Raw genomic sequence first — 25,752 nt, 5'->3', positions numbered from 1 at the left:
ATAATTCCGGGGACCTTGGCCCAGTTGGATACAAATGCCCGCCACTATTTTGATAATGGATACAATGACTTCAATACGTTTTATATGCAGGAAGCTATAGGAACAATAGGAGGGTCAAGTGGGTCACCTATAATTGATTGTCATGGACAAGCAGTCGGACTACATGCGGGCGGCGATGCGACTACTTCTACCTCATTTTGTCTTCCACTGGATCGAGTGGTAAGGGCCTTGAAAATTTTACAAGATTGCGAAAACTAGGACAGCAGTGCAGTCCATATTCCTCGAGGAACACTTCAGATGACCCTGCTTCACAGAGGATTTGATAAGGCACGTCAGTTAGGACTTCAACGCGAGACTGAGAAATTAGTGAGAAAGACTTTTCCTGAGGGGACATGAATTCTTATTATAAATTCCGTGGTGCCTGGAGGTCCTGCTCATAAGATGCATTTAGAGGCCGGGGATATACTTGTGCACGTGAATAGTGAAATTGTGACACATCTTGTGAAGTTGGAAGCATTGCTGGATGATAATGCTGGAAAGAATATCGATTTGGAAGTTGAGAGGGGTGGTGTTTCTCTAAAGATTACTTTGGAGGTCCAAGACTTACATTCTATAACTTCTAATTATTTCTTGGATTGTTAGGAGAAACAAGTGAATTCCACTCCTCTTCTGGTTGGCAACATTTTTGCAATCAAGTTGGCCAAGGATCCCAGATTCCATGATTAGATCAAACACATCAACACAAGCATCATTTGATTTGATGTCATGTAGAGGGCGAGACTATTCACTTAAGACATTGTTCCAAAAATGATGAAATTGCAGACATCTTCACAAAAGCACTCAGAGGAGAAAAATTCAGAATGATGCTTGGGCTGACAAACAACCATTCAGCTTAAGGTGGGGGTGGAGGGGTTGAGGGAGGAATGTTGGACATAACCTTTTGGGATTTTTGTCTTGAAATTGTAAATAAATAAATTAGGATAATGTGAGGGGACCCTTAGACAATGAAACAAAGGGTCACCTCCTTGCATAAATTCAGTCATACATTAAAAATAGGCAAGTTAGGAGTTACCTTTGGCACAATTGTTATAGTTAGAGTGACATGAAAGCTTGTTAAAATTGGCAACTAGGGCCAAACTCCACGTGGGTCATCTTATTTATGGCAGTTGATATTTTTCTTGGATCCCTCTCGCCAAGAGGTGTAGGATTGATTTAAAGATCATTCGATTCTGATAAGTATTCATGGAGTTATGACTTTATTTGTGTTATAAAACAATTCGTCAAGGTCGGCCAACAACTAAATAACACCCATATGTGCTCAACGTCTGTTAGCAGCCATATGGAGGAGTTTCTTAGTTGTTGGATACTGCCACATAGGAGTAGCAATGTCACAACAGTGCTAGTAGTATGATGGGGACAACAACAATGACATTGTGTAGCAAATGGGACAGCAAGGTACAACATGCCAAATGGGACAAATAGTACATGGTGCAAAAAGGTGCAACAATGGTACTTGGGATAGCAATGAAGCTTGGTGGAGCAAGCAAATGGGATAGCAATATGGTACATGGGACAACAGTGGCAGCATAAGGTGCAACAATATGATGTGTGCAACATGGTTATGAGGTCCAGCATAGTGATGATGGGTGCAACACGGTGAGGTGTAACATGATGACAAGGTGCAACACTATGATAGGTGAAGGAGTCATCTTGGAGAATCAGTTGAAGCAACATGTCTTCAACTGAGTTCAACTATCTCATTTTTCATCTTCTTAGAGATGATCTATGCTCTTATTTAGATGTGTCAACGTGTTGACTTCTGTTGTAAATGTACTATCTCTCTCTGTGTTGAACTATTGAAGAACATATAAGAAGAATTGATCAAGGGTTTCCCCACATTGGGGTTTGTCCCTGGCTAGCGCCACATCTTGTGTCCTCTTGTCTTGACTTGTCTTCTGCGATTTATGTTTATGTTCTATCTGCAGTTTACTTTAATGCTGATGTGATTGCTAATTTGGAAAAGATATTGAGCTAAATGTGAATATTGAAATAAATTGCTCTAAGCATAGAACATACCTAAAATTAACAAAGCTAATAGTTGACATAATGTAAGTTGTAACCTCCTAGACTACAAAATTTTAGGTGGACGAAAAACCCTTTAGTGAAAGAGAGGAAGGTGTAAAGAAGTGACTTGTGGTATACGAGGACAATTGCTGCCAAGAAGAGGTTGGTGAAAATGAAACAAATTGTTTAAGTTCTTGCTGGAACCATCGTTTTAAAAGCTAGAACGGGTAACGAATTGATCGCGCTATCAAACCGTGAGTCGAATTGGAACCGGATCAAACCGGATTGAACCGGATTCAATATACCGGAATCGACAAAAATACATAAAATGTTTATTTTTAACGTTTTTTTCTTTAAGATTACAAACCATGATTCCAAACCATTAGAGAGAAAATATAGAACGACTTCTCATCTATATGCCATGTAAGGGTGCATATATCAAAATGGCACAGAGTGCGATACATATGATCAACGAAAGACATAATCAATGAAGTTCTAACTTCTAAATGGCCTCTAGAGTCCAAACAAATGCTACAATTCAAGCTACTAGGTCACTGGCCTACTACAAAATTCAAATCATTGGTCAACATGACATGACCATTCATCAAACTTCTGCTTGTATAGCTTTTTCCCTGGCCTTTGCTTCCTAAAACTCGTCAAATTTTTCAAGGTATTCTGCCCTAATAAGCCCTATCAGTTCATCTGGTGCATCAAATGGGATTATGTGGCCTCTTATACTAGCCAAGTGTTGTTTCAACCTATAGATGCCCCCCTTGCCATTGGGCAATTGTAATATTTGCACAACATTTTGCCATCAACATCATAATGAATCCATGCAACATCTTTGGCTTTTGGTGCCATGGTGGATGATGAAATTTTATATTTGAATGGAAAGAGATTTGCAAATAGAAGAGAAAATTGCATCTAAGTAAAAATGGCAAATCTATGGTAAGCAATAAAAGAGACATATTTAGCCTACAAATAGGGGTTGTTTTTTACTTGAAATAGGGGAAAAAAATTAAAAAACAGGGACAACAATGAAATGTGGAATTTTTTTAGGGAAAAATCATACCTAGAATGCTGGAAATGAAAACCAGTTGATGAAGCCTCCTCCCAAAGATGCGAACTCCACTAGACAACTCCTCCAGGATGACAATGAACTTCCAAATTTGCTGCTGTTGCTCCAAAACACAATGCTGTTGTAGTACTATCCAAGCTCTCAAATGCTCACAAACACTAGAAATTAACTGTGTGAGGCAAATAGGAGCTTGGATTTGCTTTTATAAATTTAGGGGGTCTGATGTAGGGGGGAAACTTGTGCATGGTTTGCAAAAAACCACCCACGGCCCCCTTTTTTCCGTCCACATGCGCGACACCCGAACCAGCAGGTCAGGACCAGTATAGGCGCCAAATCGGTCCTGATCGGCCTATGAATCAGATTAGTTGGGCCGGTTCAATCCCAAGATTTGCTGACCAGCTGCTTCGGCTGATTTCTGGTTTGAACCGGCCGGTTTTTAAAACTATAGCTAGAACTACCCCAATTCATAGTTTTAGAAACCGAAACCCGATTTCGAACTGACCACCTATCCAACCAGGATTCAGATCAAATTGGGTCGAACCGGATTCAATAAACTGGAATTGAAAAAATACATAAAATAATTAATTTTTAATGATTTTTTTTTAATATTCCAAACCATGATTCTAAACCATTAGAGACAAAATATGCAAAGTATGCTCATCTATATACCATGTAAGGGTGCATATATCAAAATGGCACTAAGTTCACTACATATCATCAAAAAATACATAAGCAATGAGGCCCGAAATGGCCTCTAGACTCTAAAAATAATGCTACAAATCAAAGCTACTAGGCCACTAGCGTACTACAAGTCACTGATCAACATGATCAAGTCATCAAACTCATCACCACTAGTACACATGGGATCATCACGAGCAAATAAACATCATCTGGCTTAGAGTCTGAGGACTCCTCCAACTCCTCTCTGGCCTGAGTTTCAGTACTAGCAGTAGCAAGAGCAACAACACTAGGCCTAATAGAACTAGAAGTTTCTGGCAAGTGTTGGTGAGTCTTCTAAATATGAGACATATTTGTCATACATAGACACATCAAACATAAATAGTTTAACCAGATTATTGTAGTAGTTCAGGCTGAAAGAATAAAAACCAAATGATAGAAAATTCCCAGAGTTTGGTGTAACTTATTCATCTTGTGGAGTAAAAATAATGGGGGTAAAGGTCAAACTATTGCCATAATTAATGTTTCCCCTTCTATAGACACAACTTACCTATTTATCTGTAAATAATTCAATAGTTGCATCAACATGACATGCATAACCCTCATTGTTTCTAATAATCAAGAGTATGTGTAACATTTTGATGAGGGTTGCACATATTGCTGTTTCATTGAGTGGTCTTGGCTTGCCTATTTATCAGTATATACTAAATACATGCCCCTCTTTATCAATAAGTAAGCTCATAAGCTGGAACACCATAACAATGTCTTTCTCACTAGGCTATTTGTTATCAATCAGATTCATCCCTTGGGAATTGATCCCAAGGAGTCTGAGTGGAAATTTTAGACTTGCTATCCCTCTCACCAAAAGCGAGTCTCTGGCTTCAGAAGTTCAGAACCAGTACATGCTATTCCAAGGGGGCTGGTTTTTTATGGTGCGGCCGTTTAGGTACCAAACTGACTGGTTTGGTACCTAACCAGTCCTAATCGGCCAATGAACGGGGTTTATTGCTCTGGTTAGCAAGCTCAGGCATCTGACCGGCTGGTTTGGCCGATTTCCGGTTCAACCAGGCCAGTTTTTAAAACTATGCCCAAATTAAGTGACTAGTCATGGTGGCTAGCGAGGTTATAAATCACAGTGAATTTTGTTTTGGGTACTCTGACTCACTGAACAATTGGCTACTATGGTTGGTTACGTGGGCAGTACAGTATATGGCAAGAGTACAATAATAACATTTAATATTGTGAACATAGTGGCTGTTGAGGAGAGTTACCTGGGCATGTTCGTACATGCTATGATAATTCAGGAAATTGCAATATTTGAGGAGTGCTTATTCGGTTAATGGGAAGATGTTAAGGAGCCATTGGCTGCAAATGATCTTCATATTATCAATGGTTAGTTAGTGGCTAGCTGGGAAGGTTAACTATCCTTAAATTATCTGTGTTGATGTATGGTGACAACGAGAAAGAGGTTTACCTCTTGAATCATTTTGCTGCCAAGTCGTTATATTTCTTCTACTTGTATGTGTCTTCTCCAACTGATATATTTATTATTTATGAGTGTTGGTCTGTTTAGGTTGCCACACAGTTAAAGAATTCATGTAAGTCATTAATATTTATAGCTAAGGGTTTAGCTCAACGAGATGTTGCCAGTGTTGTTGGGCATTTGGCCAAATTTGTGCCAGCAGGGTCCAATTCGAATCTCCCAGGGTTAGGAATGCTAGTCTACTCCAACGGGCTTACTAAGGATGCTATCCATGAATATGGGGAAGCAGCACATTGGGGTCTCCACAATTTTTTCCTCAGAAAAAAAAATCACGGCAGTCTTTTCTCTGGAAATTTACTATCTGATGTTGCTACTGTTTTTCATTTTGAGTTTCATTTCATGATTCATCCTGATACTTCATAAGTATTGGATGTGGTTGAGATAGTGCAATACAGATCTTACCAGGTGTAACATATCTCAAAGTAATGTTGTAGGTAAATTCTGTTTCTTTTGACAATGAAGCTTACACGCAGGTTGTGTACAGGTAAAATTTATGGTAAAGCTAATTCAAGACTCAATTTTATGCATGGCTAAGATGTATGCTAAAAAGCAACTGATCATTATTAGTGGCAATGATGAAATTTGGAAGAACTGACAGTAGCAAAAAATAGATTACATGTGAGTTCTCTACTGTAGATGCTTTTGTTAGGCATAATTCTTTGCTTCTACCATGTTTCTGTGTTACGATGAATGCAGTATCTGGTCTTGTTTTGACATATTCATCTATGATGGATTGTTAGAGGTGTGACTGTATACTGCTTTTTAATGTACAAATCTTGTTACATTGCAACCTATTTGATCCTTAGAGCTATTTGGAGCTGAAGCTTTGCTTAGCTTATATGGACCAATTATTGTTTTGTAGGCCAGTTCAAATGAGCAAGAAGCTGGAGTCAAGACTTCTCCCACTACAAATGACATGCAGCATCACCAAAATGTGTCGTTTAGAGGAATTTCACCGGGGATTGGTGGTAGAGACCAAGTTGCAGGGTCTGGTGTGCACCAATATAATTATAGTGGCAGACTCAGCACAGACCACAGTAGATGGCCAGAAGCTGAGAAGCCTTATCCAAAGCGGAAAATTGGATCATCTGGGTTGAACTCTTCAGAGCAAGCCCAAGGAAGAGCAAAACATGGATTCGCTTTGCCCAATTTTTCTCAAAACGGGAAGTTCAATAATGGGCCTTCTAGGTTCCAGAAGAATGTGGAAGGTGCAAGGTATGTGTTACAAAATGTGCCTTTCTTTCTACCTGTCTTTTTCTATCACCTTCATTATCTCTGAATTTTAATTGTTTACTAATTTAGTTCTGAAGGCAGTAGGATAGGCAGAAAACCTCGATGTGTCTTTCTGACTTTCTCTTGAGTTTACATATGCTTTAGTGTCCTTTTCTATGCCATGGCTGAAACGATAATATTGAGTTATGTGAGTACACAGTGCAAACTTGAAAGTGAGCATATATGGTTTGATTGAGTCAAAATTTACTTTTCTGGTCTCATGCATGCGTCAAACGAATGCATATTGTTTATATATATATATATATATATATATATATATATATATATATATATATATATATATGCACATATATAGGATTCAAACTAACTTTGTCTTGGCAGGTCATATGCAGATGCACTAATCTGCAAGAATTGTGAGATCTCTTTCAGTCACAGGCGTCAGTTGGATGAGCATTTAAAGTCTCATGTCAAATGTGATGAGCCAGATTGCTCATTTGATGCCTCTGGTCAGTATTTATATGTTACAGTTTAAAATAACAGAATGTCATGATTGTACCTATACTGCTTATATACTATGAAATGAATACATTGAAAATGAGACTTAATTATCCAATATCTTTCTTTCTGATGGACCTCATTGCTTGGTATTGCTCATTTTAAATGATGAATGTTTATAGCGCCATTTTATGTGTTATAGTTAAATACTGCATTGCTCTGTTTCAGGTCTTGTCTCTTGGTCATCAAGACTCTAATATTATGAAGTCCTGTGGGAAGGCAAATTATCTAGAGTTAGATGCCAAGGCATGTCTTTAAATTAAGTTTGTATAGTACTTAATGTGTGGTTTGAGCAGGGAAGATGTTGAAGGAGCACATGTTGATTCATCACAAGAAGCAGAGTGGGCAAGCTTTGATTGCTGGTCAAAGGTATTGTGTTCTGATCTGATGCATGGAGGGATGTCTTTTTGTAATATCTTGAATGGTTGTCTGCAATTTCTGTGGAAGTTTGCTTTTTCCCTAATTTGTAATACCTCTGCTCATGGATAATATTATGATAAATAGGGCTGCTTCATTGAAATCTAAGGAGTCTGCTGAAGAAATTCAGCAATGGCGTGAGGAGCGCAAAAGGAATTATCCCACAGAATCAACCATAACACGCAAGGTTTGGCTCCATACTCGACATGATTGAATATGTTGTAGTTATTCAATTTGCTGGTTGACTGTGGATTATCTTGGTTCAGGCTCAGGAAATGCAACAGAAAAGGGCACGGGGTGAGCTTATAGATGAGGATGCCAAAAGGAGGAGGCAGGTATGTAGTTGCAACTTACAAGTTGAACCCTTGTTTTTTAATGTATATGAATTTGTTCAACTTATAGATGAAGATAGCAAAGCATTGACAAGCAAGCATTTACAAATTGAACCACTGTTTTGTAATTTTCAAAATTTTTTCTTGTTTGAAATGTATGGAGTTGCAAGATATAAGCTTGAATTTTGAATTGCAACGGTATTGTGTTCATATTCTTACTTTATTACGGATTACTTAAAAATATTTTTATTTATTTAAGTTTTTTGGAAAATACTTAATGTTTATTTTGAGGAAATAATCTCACTTCACCCTCTCACACTTGAAGGGCAGAATGGAGGTGTTGGTACCATGCCAGCCATTTGTGGAGCTCTCCCACTTCTTCCCGATAATTTCTGGAAGGAGGGTGGATCAACTGCCAGCCGCATAGGTGGCTGGTAACTCCAGAGGACTCGAAGAGATATAATGCCTTGGCCTTTGTGGACATAGCACAAAGAGCATCTACCAATCCAGAACTGATGGGCTTCATTTCTGTTTTCTATGAACAATACTTACATACAAGGCACCATGGTTACATGAACAGTGGGTGCGTTCAGAGTCCAGACTCAGCATAAGAATCCAGTGGGGTGCAACACTTGTCTGGATATTAGAAATTGTGTACTCAGAACCCTAACTGCAATATATATATATATATATATATAGAAAGAAAGAAAGAAAGAAATTGTTTTAACGGAATCAGTAACTTGTTGGGATTACCTGGGCAAGGTCTAGGTTCAAAGCCAGCAGGTGCCACTCTAACCCCTAGGCTAGTGCCAGCAGCCTGCAAGCCAGCACCTAACAGGTAACTCATGACTTAGAAAGGGCTGAGATGTCCTTTGTAGTTGGGGCACCTACCCTTCTAACCTTATCACAATGGGCCAACATGTCCCTTTGCAGGAATTGAATGGAGGGGAGAACAAACCGTGCTTCCACTGACTCTAGCCGGGACATTTAAATTTTATATTAAAAGAGAAATGAAATATGAATTAAAGGATATCATATGTTTAACTCTCATACTCATATTGCCACTTGGTGAATGAGACAAAATCTTCAAGTTCGCGGAAAATTTTGATGATTGCAATTGCTCATAGATAGATCATAGCATCATCAAATATTCAGGCTATAACACCAAAATAATATGGACCAAGATGGAGGACGGTGAGAAGAACTAAAATCAATTCCTCTAATTGCAAGAGGAGAGATGAAGCTCACTAGCAGTGGAAAACTGTGCAGAGAGAACCCTTCTAATTCAGATTACAAAACTATGAGAATACATGACTGGTGATGATTAAATACGAGGTGAGACCCAATAAATACAGAAAGACACATTGCATGTGAACTTTCACCTTTCAGCAGTTCTTTAGAAGACAGGCAATACTGAGGACAAGTCACTGCACAAAACTAGTAAAATACAGTATGATATAAACATGATGATTACAACTGAAGTGCTCAACCGGGGCACTTGGGAACAAATTGCTCAAATTTTGACTAAGTTAGCAAATGCTTTTAATATGAAGTGTATGCTCACTGTTTGTGGAAATGATGATGGTAAAAATTGTTCAAAACATGTAGCCAAGGGTAAATTTGACACGATTCTGTCACTGGGATCTGGATACACTTATACTGGAAATGGATCTGATCCGAAATACACAAAAAACCGAAGAATGCAATACGGATCTGAGATTCCCATTTCCAAGGAAAACTAGATTCAGGGACAGGGCGCTCTATGAAAAATTTAGTAGCCATGCAAGGAATTACTTACAAAAGAAAATGGACCACAAGGGTAGCCACCACAAGCAAACATCTATGGTTAATAAAAATCGTAATGAGTCTCAAAACTGCCCTAGGAACCATCATCCTAACCCAAAGAAGATTTGAACTGGTGACCTTTTTTGCAAAGAGTGCTTTAACAATACACCTGTTCACTGTCCATCCAAAGCCCTGTGGGCTTCTAGGTGATATTGTTAGCAAGATCCTTAGAATATCATTTCACTTAGCAAACCTGGGTCATCTAAGTCTTGCCAGGGAAGTTTTACTTAGGGGGATAACATCCACAACCAAAAACAGCAGGAGAGAAGCCACTAAGGTGACAATGGTGGCTGACCTCTTTGTTGCCATAGGACCTAAGTTGCCTAATGAGGCTTTGCACTAGGTTGCTTGATTTTGTAATAACAAGGACAACACACTTTTCAGATTGGCATATCTTGCAGAAATTTCTAGCCTTCTTTATTGACAAAAAATGCTGAAAAATTTCAGTTTTTGGGGCATGTTATTAATGAGGAAATTGCTATAAATTTCCAGCCATCCTCTTTATTTTTTTGTGAAAATGCATGTGATTTTTCAACTGAAGATCATGGTTTTAGTGTTGAGTTTTTTTTTGGGTAGCAAGATATTGAGTGTAGAATTTATGACAGTCATTTGTGATGAAGAAATTCATTTTTAGATCTGAAATTTCATATCATGCTTCATGCATGATAGAAGACATTGGGTTAGCCACATCCTCTTTGCTTGAGGGTGTTATTGATGTTTGTCATGCAGGCAGATTTGCCTTTTAAAAGGCCCACATGTGATATTTTGGAGGTTGATGATGGATTTTCACTTGCATTTTTCAGTTTTTTTTCAACATTGGATTGATTTAGCATGTGTCAGAGCATGCTACCCTATTCCAGATTTTCATATTGGTTACCATGTATGTGATGTTATTCATTTAGCAACCATGACACACTAGAGATTCCAGCATATACTCATGTAACTATCGATGTAATTTTTTTTGGATCATTACCAAACGCAAAGGTAGGATCCATGGCCATGATGTGATGCTTGGATTGTTGCATTGGCTATTTGATTTCACTTAGCTTCTTGTTTCATCCTATGTCATAGGAGTTTAGGATGAATAAGTTAGTGTTCCACGGGGACGCATCTCCCAGGGTCGGGTGCGCGCACCCCTCGCACCCCACGCAGCCGGGACGGGGGGACGTCTGGGGAAACGTTTCCCCATGTCCCCCTTTTGGGGAGACGCGGGGAAACGCAGGCGCGTGACTCCCCAAAAGGGGGACTCCTGGGTGTCTCCCCTTAATATGGGCTATGCGTCCCCTGTTAAATTTGCTTTTAAAGGGAAAACCTAGTATTTGACCATATTTCCCTACTAATGCTATGCAATTCATGGTAATGTTAAATTCTTAAAGTGAAAGTGACATTCTCATTCTCCTTTATCTTTCATTTTCTCATTCTCCTTTATCTTTCTTTTTCATCCTTTTACTTAAATTTTTAACATTACCATGAAATGACTCAGGATGTTTGAGAGTGGTTCCGACCTCATTGGATTTCATATGGAGAAAGTAGAATTTTAGATCTCATTCAAAATCTAGCAGACTTAACAGTTTTTCAGGAATTCAGGATTCGATGGATTGAAATGTTTCCATTGCATTTTGTCATGTACAAGGGTATGGAATTAGTATTTAATCAAGGGCACCAAGCCCTCTTTGTAATTTAGAGTGACGTTTAGACTCATCACTCCACTGTTTTTGAGTTTTAGTTATATCAATTTACTATTCCAGTATTCAGATTTTCAGTATCTATTATAGTCTATTTTGCTTAGTACTAATTAGATTCTAGAATGATGAATGATGAATTCTAATTTTAAATCAATTTAGAATCTAGAATGATGAATGATGAATTTAGTTTTTAAATCAATGTAGATTCTAGAATGCTGAATGCTGAATAATGAATATGGATTGGTGTATTTCATTGTTGAATCTTGTGATCTATGGATAAATCATGTATGTATTAGTAAGGATTGTGAGTATGGATCATTGTATTTCATTATTTAATTCAATTATGTATGTATCATTGTATTTATGCTTTCATTATTGAATATGAATTTGATATATATATATATATATATTTATTAAAAAGGAAAATATATATATATATATACCCCGACGTCCCCCCGTCCCCCCTAAATTTCCCTAAAATTTGAGGGTACTCCCACACGTCCCCCTTGTGCGTCTCCCGTCCCAGAGTCTTGGTGGAACACTGGAATAAGTTCAACACATGTGAGCATTTAGTTTACTTTGATGTATTTTTGGCATTGTTGTAGCTGAATCTTGAGTTCTTGTTGATGTATTTATGAAAAAAAGAGAGAAAATATGTATGTGGTGTTTGTGGATATTGATATGTATCCCTTCCGCCACATGATCTTTCCTTTTCTTTCTTCTTCACAAGTTCAACTAGAGAATTTTGGGGTTCTTATGCACTCCTAAAAAGAGTGCATGTCCCCATGTTGGAGGCTATGATTTGATGGTGATCTAACCTTTTCCCAAGGTTTAATGATGATTTTTGATATAATAATCCCCTGGTGGAGGTGCACCTTATGTTTGGCTTTATATTTTGTTGTTATCATGGTTGGGTTTTGCTGAGGGGGCATCTTTTATTTACATGGTACAACACTTTATTAGAGTGCACCCCTCATTGGCACACATGTTCGTGGTGATTTAATTTGCTGGTCACTATTTGTAAGGGGACTATATTTATGTTTGAGAATTAAACTTTGTGCACACTTACACCGAATAAGCTAAAAAGATGCTACCACAAAACTACTCATTTGTTGGAAACACTATCACTGACCTACTCATTTAATGGAGTTGGGTGGGAAGACATATCCTTGCAACACTGGGAAAGTGGTACTACTAAATTGTACATTTGATGGAGTATTGGAAGAAACAACCTGTATAGAAATGAAGAATGTAATATCTGCTCAATTGCTAAAAAACATTGACATTGACCTACCCATCCAATGGAGGAGGTCAGGAAGATATACCCTTGCCATTTGAACTATCCATCTGAAGAGGTGTCAGAAGAGACATCTTGTATAGGAATAATGAATGTAGCTACCGATCGACTTCTCTATTGGAAACAAATGTCATTGACTTGCTCATCCAATGGAGTGTGGGAAGATATATCCCTACCATACTGTGCATCTACTAGGGGAGTGGTATTGAATTGTCCATTTGAAAAGGTGTTAGAGGAAACATCTTGTCGTAGTTGAAGTGAGACTGAGAAGTTCCAACTCCATATATCTAAAAGAGTTTGAATCTGGCCAAGCATATTAAATACAAGTGTGTGGGTTTATGGATAGACAACATAGGTGTAGTTGAGAGAGCAAAGCTCAAGAGGAAGCTTGAATATAAGATAAGAGTGGGTTTATAAATACCTAATTGCTCACAAGGAGTGGCTATGGACAAAATAAAGAATATAGGTGGTTGAAATACAAGCGAGAGTTGGTGTGTGGATAACCAACTTGAAATGATGGTCAACTGTAGCTGAAATAAAAAAGTGAGAGGGTTAATGAATACCCATCTGAACACGGGGTCAACTCTATGCACAACATCCTCTTTGAAGATGGATAGGAGGCTGGTGAGAGAAAGCATTAAATAGCACCTTCCCCTGGCAATGTTGAATGTGGGCCATTTGAAGATAGAACCTCAAAAAATCACCTTAGTACCAATACAAATATGGTTCCACAGTTGGGGAAGGGGAGGGGGTTCTTTGGCAGAGATCTGAAAGGAGCCATTAAAGTGTGTTGCATATAGGATGTCCCATAAGGACAAATATCATAATGTGAAGGACAGAGATCCACACAATCAACATGATCCACTAAAATAGGCTGAGAATCATTGATATAATTATTAGTAATGTAGGGTGGGATAGATATTGTGGTCCTGTGACTGGAAACTGCGTCAAAGGAGTCAGCATTGGTCTCCTTTTGCAAATAAACGACTGCAGACTTGTTAGAGCCCCTATAAATCATTGTTGGAGGCTGAGGATTAGGCCTTGTGTTACCAACCATAGTATCCAATCATAAGTAGAAATCCATGGGATATGTAGAATATCTCCAAATAAGGTGGATTCAATACCAAGAGTATCAGCCTTTGAATCTGGTACAGCCAGATCTACAAAGTACACCACAAAGCAATCCATCCTGTCCAGAAAGAAGTGTCTGTGAAGAACTCAACAAAACTTGCGAAAGGGGCAAGAAGGGGTTTGAAATCCTATAATAACAGTAGTCCAAAAAATGTCACCGCCAAGCATTCCTCTGAATGAATAGAATCTGAATTAGTGCTTCCCTAAATAAGTTTGAATATTTTTGCTGAAAGATCAGAAAAAAGAACATGCTGTCCTAGAAGAGGGCATCACATGCAATAGGTCTCCTTGATTCCATTGGAAGGACCAAAACGGTGCCAAAGAAGTAGCGTGATATTGAAATATAGGTTAGAAACCATAGAAAACCATGTGCTGTTCCAAAAAATGCTGAAAACTCTATTTTTTAGACCTGGAACAACCCTAAAAACAGGATCTTGAGACAGCTGGAAGGTAACTAGACATGCACTAAAACATAACTTCACTCTAGGGACTTGATACTCTCACACAGATATCATTGAATTGGATCATTTGTCTATGACACCAAATACACAAGAACAGTAAAAAAATGATTCAAGTTGAAAATTTTTAGCATTGTTTTATAATTCCTCTTTTGCAGTTTCTGTTGAGCCCTAAATGTCAATTTGAAGATCGCTAAATTGTCATTAGAGACCCAAGTCATATGGAAAACGGGTCTAGATCCACCTGAATTTATATAAACCGGTATTCAAACGCAAAACCAACATAAATGAACAATTATTAATAAATTTAGATTTGTTTTCACAAATTTTCTTTAACTGATTGCTCAAAACCTATATAAATAAATGATCAATTTTGGAGTGAGACGTCATCTGTCTACAATACTTGGCCAGTGGTATCCTCGTCTCTAAAATTAATATATTGGAATGTTATCCATCAAGGCGTTAGTGTTTGATTCTCAGATACATTCCATCATTCAAAATAATTGTTGATTATATACTGACATCGGAATTCTAATATCAACAATCAACACTCCAATCTAGAGAAGTTCAAACTTTTGAAGGCATAAATGTGCAATAGGACATTATATGAACTTACATTTAACATGGTGATGACATGGCAATTTCATTACAGCTCATTGAGCAGACACTTGTTCTATGTTTTCTTCACAGCTACTGCACCTAGAGTAAAAACAAAGGATTTTATTTGTGTTCAATCTTGATCTTGAGTTGTGAAGGGTGAAAACTATGCATCCGGTAATTGATTTAAAAGTGGCATTATAAGACAACTTACTGTAGATATGAGTATATTATTATCTAGCAGAATTTCCTCTTATCACAGGCTCCACATCTCCCATTAAACTTTACATTGAAATTTGTTGTATATGATTTCGTGGAAGCTTAACTTGAGTTTGATCGCACCAATTCATAGAGATGATTTCCTTACCCTACCCCGATTCTGCCCTAATAATTGTCAGGCCACTCGCAATATAATTTTTGTACTCTGCTAAGTTTAAAGTTGGAAAATAGTGTTCTAGCTTCCTCCAAATGCTGTCTTAATTTCCAATTTGAAAATAATTGAGATCCTTATGATGCAAAGAATGTCTCCATTAGCACACCTAACTGGATTTTCAAGGAAATCACCTTCAAAGCTCAATTTAACAAATGGATAAACAAGATTATCTTTTGTACACAGCTAAAGTTGTAATAATTTTGTTGGCTTTGTAAATAAAGATTTTGAGATTAAATATACTCTTTTTGAGTCCCTTCCTTTCATTTATATTGGTATTGATCTAATATATTTCAGGAAAACCGACATTGAATTAATCTAAGGTTTTAAATTTACTTCGTAAAATTCCAGAACTATTATATTTTGAATGAGTTACTCTAAAATCAAGGTTTGTGGTTTCTCTTTCATGTTCTGTTCATGGTTACCATCGTTTACATTGTCCTGTCCTGACAGAATGTGTAAAGAAGATGACTGGAGGGAAATAATATGAAACCTTGTCATTTGACAAAGATGCCAAACCCCAATCTAAATTGAAGACAATGCTCATCATATACTGAATTTGCTGGAGTTATGGGATGTGGTCTTCTATTCTCTGAATTACAGGAATTAAGTTGTAACTGCTACTTATAATCATCATGGATTCTAATTTTGTTCAACAAGGGTGATCACTTGACTCATTGCCATCTCATTTCCTGATTGTGTTAGCACAGAAATCAACTCGCCAGAAAAGTGAGTAACTTGATGAATCTGCGTTGGAAATTTCAGTGTCACATTTAGAAGAATCTGCCCAATGATGTCAGTTGCAAATTCTTCTCTCCATTCAGGCTGGTACTTGCCAACCTTTGATGGGGCGCCCCTAGACTTGCATGCATTGCTTTCCTTGTAGACCTGCAAAATAGACACATAAAACTGCAGGCAACATTTCCTTTGGCATGCAACCAGGCTGCCAAAAGGGGTTATAAAATATATTTGGTAAACAGTGGTGGAATTTCCCTTCAATGTTAGCTTTAAATGATGAAAGAAAATTAAGAAGAAAACCGCCTAAGATGGTAGATTTGCTACCAAAATAAAGGTGTATGAACTTCTAAAACATTGCACAATAAATCATCAAAATACTGACAAACTCTGAGCGCCAGGTAAGAGTATAACAAAACTTTATTCTGCATGAACCAAGACTCAAGAGGCATTTTATGCTGAAGAGACAAATACAGAACCAGTACAATGATGCTTCATGAAAAAAATGTAGAAGCTAGAAGAGAGAAAGAGAGAAAGAGAGAGAATGAGAGAGTATGCTGCTGCTGATGAAGATCCAGCCCCAAAACCAGTTCAACCTCCTTAAATCAACCTTTCCAATGCGCATTAGGGATATAGGTCGAATTCATCATGCAAGTAAGGCTCATGCCCATTGATTAGTTATGTGAAGTGAACTCGCCATCCAAGTCTAGGTAAGTGAGAATACACTGCTGTCCAAGTCGAGAACTGAGTTGAAGCAGAGAAAGAGTTGAATTAAAGTCCAAGCACTTGAGTTCCACTGAAGAAGCTTTGAGTCATCATGAGATGAAGTGCCTTTATCTGTAGTTGAAGTGGAGACAAGCTAGAGTACAAGTACTAGTGCACACGAGTTCAATTAAGAGTTACTCAGTTAAGTGGCTGTAAACTAGAGAGAAATTAGAATACACGTGCTTTAGTGGGTTAAGTGAGCATGAGGTGGATATGGACTCAAGCTGATGTGGAAGTATGCTTTGTTGACTTGAGAAGGACCTAAAATTGATCACTTGTATGCTTAATCCTCCTCGAGATTCGATTTAGTGATTTGAGGATAGAGTGGAGAGTAACTAGGCATGTGCTTAGTTGACTAGGTGAGAGGTCAAGTAAAGTGGAGAGCATGACCTAGACCAAGAGTTCTTATCCATATGCTCAAGTTAATTCAATGTGGGAGTGACGAGAGATGATCATGTGCACTATCCTTAAGGAGGAGTATCTTTACTAGAATGATGATGAGGTAACCATGCGAACTAGTCCTCTTGAGGTACACTTTGAGTTGGACTAAAGTTTGACCAAGATGAAGTGGTCACACATTCTAGTAAACTCGAAATACTTCTAGTTAAACTGAGGTAGAGTGAGAGAGACCCACGTGCACTAGTGAAGTGAGGATAAACTGAGATGTAATTGAAGTCGAACTACTGTGAAGTACCCCTTACTCTAGTCCATTGACAAGGATGACTCAGTTAATTGATGCAAGCACTAAGTTAACTCCTGAGGCTGCATCACTCCCTTATCCATGCAAGTGACCCAGTTGTCTCCAGTTTGACCAAGGCATGCACTTTGATGGCTCACGAACTCTCTCAATAAATTCAAGTACTTGCCACATCACTATTGACTCATGTGCACCTCCAGATTTTGCCACTTGTCTATTGCAGACGCTGCCACATGTCACAACTAGAAGTTGCCATGTGTCATTATCGACTTTGGCACATGTCACCCTACTATAAGACACGCCAAAAAATAGTAGTTCCTCTAGAAATTACGAAAAAAATAGAAAATGTCCAAAACAACTAGGGGGAGCCTTGCTAAATATAGCATGCCTAAAGATAGGTATTGTTAAAAATATAAAGTCCTCGCATGTTTGTGAAACTCTACTTGTTGAACTCAATTTCTTAGCAAGGAGTTCGATTATGTGATCAAAGTTAACATGCAATCCCTGTTAAAAATAGTAATGTCTTGCATGTCGCTTGAAAATAGATAATCATAATTATGATTTCGCAATGATCTCAAATATGCCATCATCTCTAACATGCAAGGCTCTCAACCTTATCTCCTAAAGTGTAGGAACATTGCCAAAATTAGTAACTCTCTCCAATCTAATAGAAAGCTTGCGCAATATTTGTCTCTCAATCAAGATCACATCATTGAACCAATCCTATACCTGAACTCTATGGTACCACTCTTGGCTCATGCAAAGCTATCTCTAGAACGACATATGAATACCAATCTGATGAAATGTGTTGGCCTTTAACCCTCCAGATTTACAAGGGGGCAAACCTGGGGGTTAACACTGACCATCAACTAACCATGGGTGGAGAGTGGAATGATGGGATGCCTAGCATCACATTGTCACAAGATTGGCAATGCCAATTAAATTGTTGGCAATTGTGTCTAGAGCTCATTCCAAGGAATCCTTAGCTACTATAGGTATATATCTGCTTAGATCGATGGACAATTTATACTACAAGAGATGTAGATGTAGATGGAATATTAATAGGAACATAATTCTATTTCTAGATCAACCAATGTTGAATTGCACAAGAATTATTTTAATGACAGTGACTCTATTGTTGTTCGTGGAATGATGGGGTGCCAAACACCACATTGTCACAAGATTGGCAATGCCAATTAAATTGTTGGCCATTGTGTCTAGAGCTCCTTGCAAAGAATCCTTTGCTACTGTAGGTATATATCTACACATATCTGTGGACAATATATACTACAAGAAATATAGATGGAATATTAATGGGAAGATAATTCTCTTTCTAGATCAACCAATGTTGAATTGCACAAGAATTATTTTAATGACAATGACTCTATTGTTGTTCTTTTTCTTTATTAACTCAAAATTTACAAGCATTGATTGGCCAAGAAAAGACATGTTCACATACCTAATAATAACAAAGGCCGAACTAAAAGGGCGAGTGGGAAACCAAGATTTCAAGCTTCAGTTTGAAGCAGTTTGGCACTTATACTTCCAAGTATGTATGAACATTTTGTGTTTTGCTCAAACGACTTCCACATTAGGGAAGTGCTAGATTTGTTACTTGTTGTTTAACAAAATGAATGATTGTAAAAGGTCTAGATAGCTTTGGTAATCTTACTAGAATGGTCCCGATCCAAATGAATTTTTGAGTTTTCTAGAAGGCTATTTGGTTCAATGTAAACCTAGTTTTTCAACCTGTTAAATATATAGATACTATTTCTTTGGCTACACAAGTGTTTTGTATGTGTGTGAGTATTTTTATATATAACCATAATTTTAAACATATTTTCTTAACTGTTAAATTCAATCTCCCAATCCTAGTAACTAATTCAAATAGTGATCAACAAAATCAATGCTAAAATAAAACCCTTTTCATGAATACATCAAGTATAACAATGAAATAAATAACAAATCAATATACTATTAGCTATAAATTCAACAAAATTATAAGCTTACTGTTCATCAATAGTTGTTGGAAGCCTTGCGTCAATCTTGTTGATGTCCTTGCGAAGATTTGTCGATTGTTAAAGGCTCACCAATTGACTTCCCTATGAAATCTGTGGGTATTCTTCTTTCCCAAGGACCCCCAAGCTACAACAGGGTTGTATGAAGATTTGTCACTACCAAAAGATTGAGGATTGAAGTTGTGAAAACTTAAGAAGATCTCCACTTCGAAAGTCATATTGTCATTATGATATCCATCTAGCATTCGGGACCAATGTTGTAGGAAACGTCCCCCCCCCGGGAGCTAACCCCCGAAACGCGGTCCGTATGGATGCGTGGGAGAAGAGCCTCCTGAAACGTGCTTCGAAAAAACTGAAACGCGTTTCGGCGCTTCCTGGAAATTTAAGGAATCGTCTGCCCAGAACGCGTTTCGGTTTTTCCGAACCGCGTTTTGGTTTTTTTCCGAACCGCGTTTTGGTTTTTCTGAAACGCGTTTCGGATGGCGCTTCGGCCGTGCGAAGCGTCAAGCTTCCAAAATTTTTTATAAAAATATGCAATATATATATATATATATATATATATATATTGCATTTTTTTATAATTTTTTTTGGAAGCTTGGCGTTCCGGACGGCGCTTCGGCCGTACGAAGCGTCAAGCTTCCAAAAAATTATAAAAAAATGCAATATATATATATATATATATATATATATATATATATATATATAGCAAAAAAAATATAAATATAGTAGATGCTCCCTCATGGTAATGTTAAATTCTTAAAGTAAAAGGATGAAAATGAAAAATAAATGAGAATGTCACTTATGACTCAGGATGCTTGAGAGTGGTTCCAGCCTCATTGGACTTCATATGGAGAAAATAGAATTTCATATCCTATTCAAAATTCAGCAGACTTAACAATTTTCAGGAATTCAGGATCAATGGAATTATGGGATTTCATTAGATTATATCAAGTATGAAGGTATGCGATTAGCATTTAATCAAGAGCACCAAGCCCTATATGTACCCTAGTGTTGGTGGTGTTAATTGTTGAACTCCTTTGTCACGCCCTTAGCAAAAAATTACCTTTCAATCAAGTCAAAATCATCGATCAAGCATGTTAAGCTTTTTCTACCATATTTTAAGTCTTGGATTAGGTAGTTTGATCAAAATTGGGCAATGTTGATTAATACCCCTAGACAATCGAGGTAGAGGCAAAGGCTAGACAAGAGGAGAAGAATCTAGATTCTAGATGGTTGATGCTCTAATAATTAATCATTAATGTACAATGGATGCTATATGTATCTTGATTTATGCAAAAATATGCATGTTTTCATGTCTTCTACAACTAATTTGGTATTTGGGATGTTTGTTTTGAGTATAAATGCAAAAAAATATATATATATATATATATATATATATAGTAGACGCTTTGCTTCCTAGATTTTTGGAAAATGACGCTTCCGCGTCCCCGCTTCCAAAAAACGTCCCCGTTTCGTCCCTGCTTCGTGCAACATTGTTCGGGACATCCAAAGTGTTTTCTCTCACACCCAAGTCCTCTTTTTATAACACTTGTGGCTTATGCCTCTTGTTCCACCCATGCAAAATTATAATTTATTGATTATCTAATTGCTTATATTTCACCCTTACATGTGTCATGCTCATGCACATGTGATTATCTAGTTTCAAAATTAAAAATAAAACATTTTACTCACCCACTTCCTTGATTCCTACTTTTACTCCTAGTTGTCCCTTAGATCTTTTACAAGTTCCTATTTTTGTGTTGCGTGGATAGTTGCATGCTTAAGTTAATTACTAGCTCTTGTTACTTTTTAACTTACCATATTTTATTTCATAAATGAAATTGAGTTACGATTCTCATTCCTAAATTTTCTCCATTATTTATGGGTGCTCTTGAGTTGAGTTTTCTCTAATAAAATAATTGGCTAAATTAATTTCATGCTCAGCTTCATAAGTTATGCATTCTTCTTAATGTAACACTATTTCTTTACATCAAGTAGATATTCATTATAATATTTTATTAAGGGCTTTGTATGCATGTATGGATGTATGTAATATGTACATATGTATGCATGCATGCTGTATGCATAGATGCATGTATGTATGGATGCATGAATGTATGCATGTATATATGGATGCATGAATGTATGTATGTATGTATGGATGCATGAATGTACGTATGCATGCATTAATGCATGTATGAATGCATTAATGCACGCATGTATGTATGTATTGTTGAAATTGTAACTAGGTTTGGTCTTCATAATGTATCATCATGATTTTGTAAAGAGTAAAAAAGAAGTTATTTGAGTCAAAAGAAATATTATTTTTATCATGTCCCATTTGGACATTTTTAAAGAAGAAAAATTAATTTTTATGTCTTTTGGTCAAATCCCAACTACCAAGTCGGCCCTTCTACTGTCACTACTGTCAAGTCAGGGTGCCTATGGAAGGCACCCTTTCGCATGATCAAGAAGACTATATATAATATATATTTAGCCTATTCGATCTCCTCCCAAGATGAAATTTAATTCAAATCATATATCTCTGCTCCAATTGAAGGAAGGCTAGAATACATGGACGATAATAGAAGGAAGAAGCTAGCTCTTAAAGAAGGATGATTTCTGTGGAACATATCTCTCTGCCTGTGTGATGTTATGAGGCTCATATTCTGTGCTGTAATGCAAAGACCTGAAGCACTCTTTTCTATGGTTCTAAAGCTGGATTACAAGCCAAAGTTCGGTCATACCAAGGACAGACAAGTGGCACCTTATGGGCAGTAATGTGGATAGAAACCTGGGCAGACATATGACAATTTGTGGAAATTTCATGAAGACTGATGTTGAAGGCTATTATTTGGTGAAGTGCTAAGTCACCAGATTCGTCCTAAACCCCCTACGAATCCCGAATCCAGCGAATCCGACACGATTTGCTCCGGATTTGTGTCCAAATCATATGACACGTCGTGTCCGTTTCCGACACATCGAATTCGAGGTCGTGTCATGATTTTCAAAAGCGTGTCGCGATTTTGGGACACGTATCCTGTTTCCAGGACTCGCTAAGCTCAGTGCGGGAAAGAAAAGGGCGTGTTTGCTCATTAATATTTTCATTTGGCAAGTGATTTGTGCTGTTGCAGCAAGGAGTAGAGCATTTTGGCAGCATCATGATCAAGTCTAGGCCCTAGTATTTGATATGCTATTCATGGTAATGTTAAATTCTTAAAGTAAAAGTGACATTCTCCTTAATCTTCATTTTCATCCTTTTACTTAAATTTTTAACATTACCATGAAATGACTCAGGATGTTTGAGAGTGGTTCCGGCCTCATTGGATTTCATATGGAGAAAGTAGAATTTTAGATTTCATTAAAAATCCAGCAGACTTATCAGTTTTTCAGGATTTTAGGATTGGGGGATTGCAATGTTTCCATTGAATTTGTCATGTATTAGGGTATGGAACTCGTATTTAATCAAGGGCACCAAACCAAGAGCTTCTGAATATGTCGCTCCCGCTCCCGTTTTCGCTCCCGCTCCCCGCTTTCGCTCCCTCTCCCAAGTAACACTGTTCCTGATGATATGGGTATGGACACCACTGTTGAGTTGGCATTGGCCAACATGGATCTCAATGATCCAGTGCTAGAGCCTGTTAGATTTGATGACTTAGAGGGGTCAACCTCCATACCAGCAGATGCAGAGGCGACTATGGATACAGGGGAGGAGGAGGATGCAGAGGAGAGCAGTGGGGACCATGATGATGGGGACAGTGATGCTGATTGATGCCTTGAGGCTTGTATACCTGTAGTTGTTTTATATTTTCTATTTCTATTTGCCATTGGCATTGCACCAACACTACCTATGTAACACATTTTGATTTGATGACTTAATGAGGAAACTACAATTGTCAGTGTGTTTATCTTACTATCTTGTAGTTGTAAGTTGTCTTTCAGTTATGAATTATGAATCATGATTTAAATTTTTAATAGATTTATCATTTATGTGACCAGTACCACTGACATTTATTTGAATTTTGTATGTACTATGCACGCTAATAGCTATAGATGAAGATCTATGTTTGAAATCAATAAATTTGTATCATTAATTAAAATTTGTGTAAGAAATATGATAATATCTAATTTTTAATATATATATATATATATATATATATATAAATATATATATATAAATATATATATATATATATATATATATATATTTTTAATAAAATAATATATAACGTGTCCTGTTCCGGGGGGTTAGCGTGTCCGAATCCGACACCACGAATCTCGAATCCTACGTGTCCTGAATCCCCGTGTCAGGTGACTTAGGTGAAGTGCTGACTTGGCACTTAGGTGATTGGCTACTGGTCAGTTTATCTATGACTTGGATTTCTCTATTGTTGACAATGATTCTATAAGGAAAGGATTGATGTGTTTTTCCCATTGTGGGTTTTCCTAGGGTAAACATATGTTGTCTCTTTGTGCATTATGGTCTCTACTTTCTTTATACTTGCATAATTGAATGTATAATTGCTTGACGACACAACTGAATGAAGTGAATACTAAAAGAAAAACATATATATCAGTCGCAAGTAATTATCTTGATCAGAAATTCTTTCTTGCAAATGCATTTCAACATGGTATCAGAGCTAGGCTATAGGGTAGTCAAATCCCTAGTTCAAGTCACAAGAAGTCTTATGATGGACATGAGAGCTCTGCTAAGGTCTCAAATCCAAGTTCTCTTATCAATGGTCAAAGCCATTAGGGAGCAGATCATAGCATGAAATGTCTTTATGTATCTCTGTAGAAGAAGGATATGTTTTCATGAAATTTCCCATGACATGTTTTCAGACCACTGTGGCATGAAAAGACAGACCTGAATTTATTTAAAAGTGCTGGAAGCGAACCTCTGTAAAAAGGCAGATAACATCTGAAACTTTATAGTGAAGATTCAAGATCACTATGTGACAGATCGAAACATAATATAAAGTAAAAAATTCTAGACCAAAGACAGTGCTTGGAGCCGACTTGATAAGCAACCTGAATAAATTTTTCTTTACCACAATACTCAATGATTGAGGACCAATAAACTAGAAGTATAACTCCCTATGCTCTGCAATATGGGTAAGAGATCAACCATCAAAATCTCAAGACAGTTGCTCACAAATGAATTCGACAAAGCAATGATGATCTCAAGGATGTGTGCTTTTAGAAGGATACACACATTGTAAGGAATGCTAGATCTGCTACATTATAAAGGAAGCACATACAAAAAACCTTTTGATCAATACAATCTAAAGTCTGACTTGTGAGATCTAATGTTGCCTCATCATTACAAGCCAAGGATTTTGGACTAAAAGATGTTGAGTTACTAAGGGGATCTGAACTTCTAAAGTATCAATGCCATATGTGCTTGGGTATTGAAATTTACTTTGATAAAATAACAATGATTCTAAGAAGCCAGGTAACTTGGCTTGATGAAGTCAAGGTTAACTATTGATTAATTAATGACGTAAAGGATCCAGCGTCTTGGAATTTGGGCACCTGCAGATTAGGAGTCTAAAACCCTAGCAAGTTGAGAAGAGGTTGAAAGGAAAAGTCTTGATTTATCAAGCTATAGTCAAGTGTGTTGGTCTATGAACCCTAGCGAAGGTTTGAACAAGAAATATTTAGGGTTTGTACCCTAGGAATGATAGTTTTTGCTATAAAGAAGAATATGACATCATGCTGATGCTGAGGACAAGGATGATGAAGTTGCAAGATAAATGCAAGAAGTCCAAGAGTAAGAGGGAGCTGACTTTTGTCAAAAGATAAGTATTCTATATATTCTCTCTTTGATTATTGCTATTGTTATTGTCTTTACCTTTGGATAGTCTCTTGTCTATGTACTTTGCTTAATTGTATTTGTTCTTCCATGGCCTCCTAGTGAGGATTACAGGTTGATGACAATGGCTGCCTAGGCCTTGGCAGCAAATGAAGGAAATGGAAGAACTTAATAAAGCAAGGGGACTTTCTAGAATTATAGAAGACTGGAATGTAGGAGGAGTAGGAAGTCTGAAGTATCCCTTGATTATATACCAGAGAAGTCGAGTTCTAGCATGCAACAATGGCAACATGGAAGCAAGAAGATTCTCCCAAGTAAGAGGAAGAAGTTCATGATGAGACATTTGCCTCAGTTGGAAAAGTTACCCCAGATTTTTGAA

General features: G+C 37.3%; 1 protein-coding gene across 2 annotated transcripts in view; it reads left to right on the top strand.

Moving 5' to 3' along the window:
* The window catches only part of NUFIP (GATA zinc finger protein), a 100,266-nt gene that overhangs the window by 8,335 nt on the left and 66,179 nt on the right, over positions 1-25,752 (top strand). For both annotated transcript variants that reach the window (XM_089435841.1, XM_089435840.1), the window contains 5 exons: positions 6,226-6,578; positions 6,978-7,102; positions 7,448-7,520; positions 7,656-7,755; positions 7,835-7,903. In XM_089435841.1, coding sequence (XP_089291967.1) covers positions 6,226-6,578; positions 6,978-7,102; positions 7,448-7,520; positions 7,656-7,755; positions 7,835-7,903 — 720 coding nt within the window. The remainder of the gene's footprint in view (positions 1-6,225; positions 6,579-6,977; positions 7,103-7,447; positions 7,521-7,655; positions 7,756-7,834; positions 7,904-25,752) is intronic.

The sequence above is a fragment of the Pinus tabuliformis genome, chromosome 5_2 (assembly GCF_031772625.1).
Source record: "Pinus tabuliformis cultivar Carrire ecotype Pingquan chromosome 5_2, CPIR1, whole genome shotgun sequence".
NCBI lineage: Eukaryota > Viridiplantae > Streptophyta > Pinopsida > Pinales > Pinaceae > Pinus > Pinus tabuliformis.
This window is presented reverse-complemented; position numbering and strand designations above follow the sequence as displayed.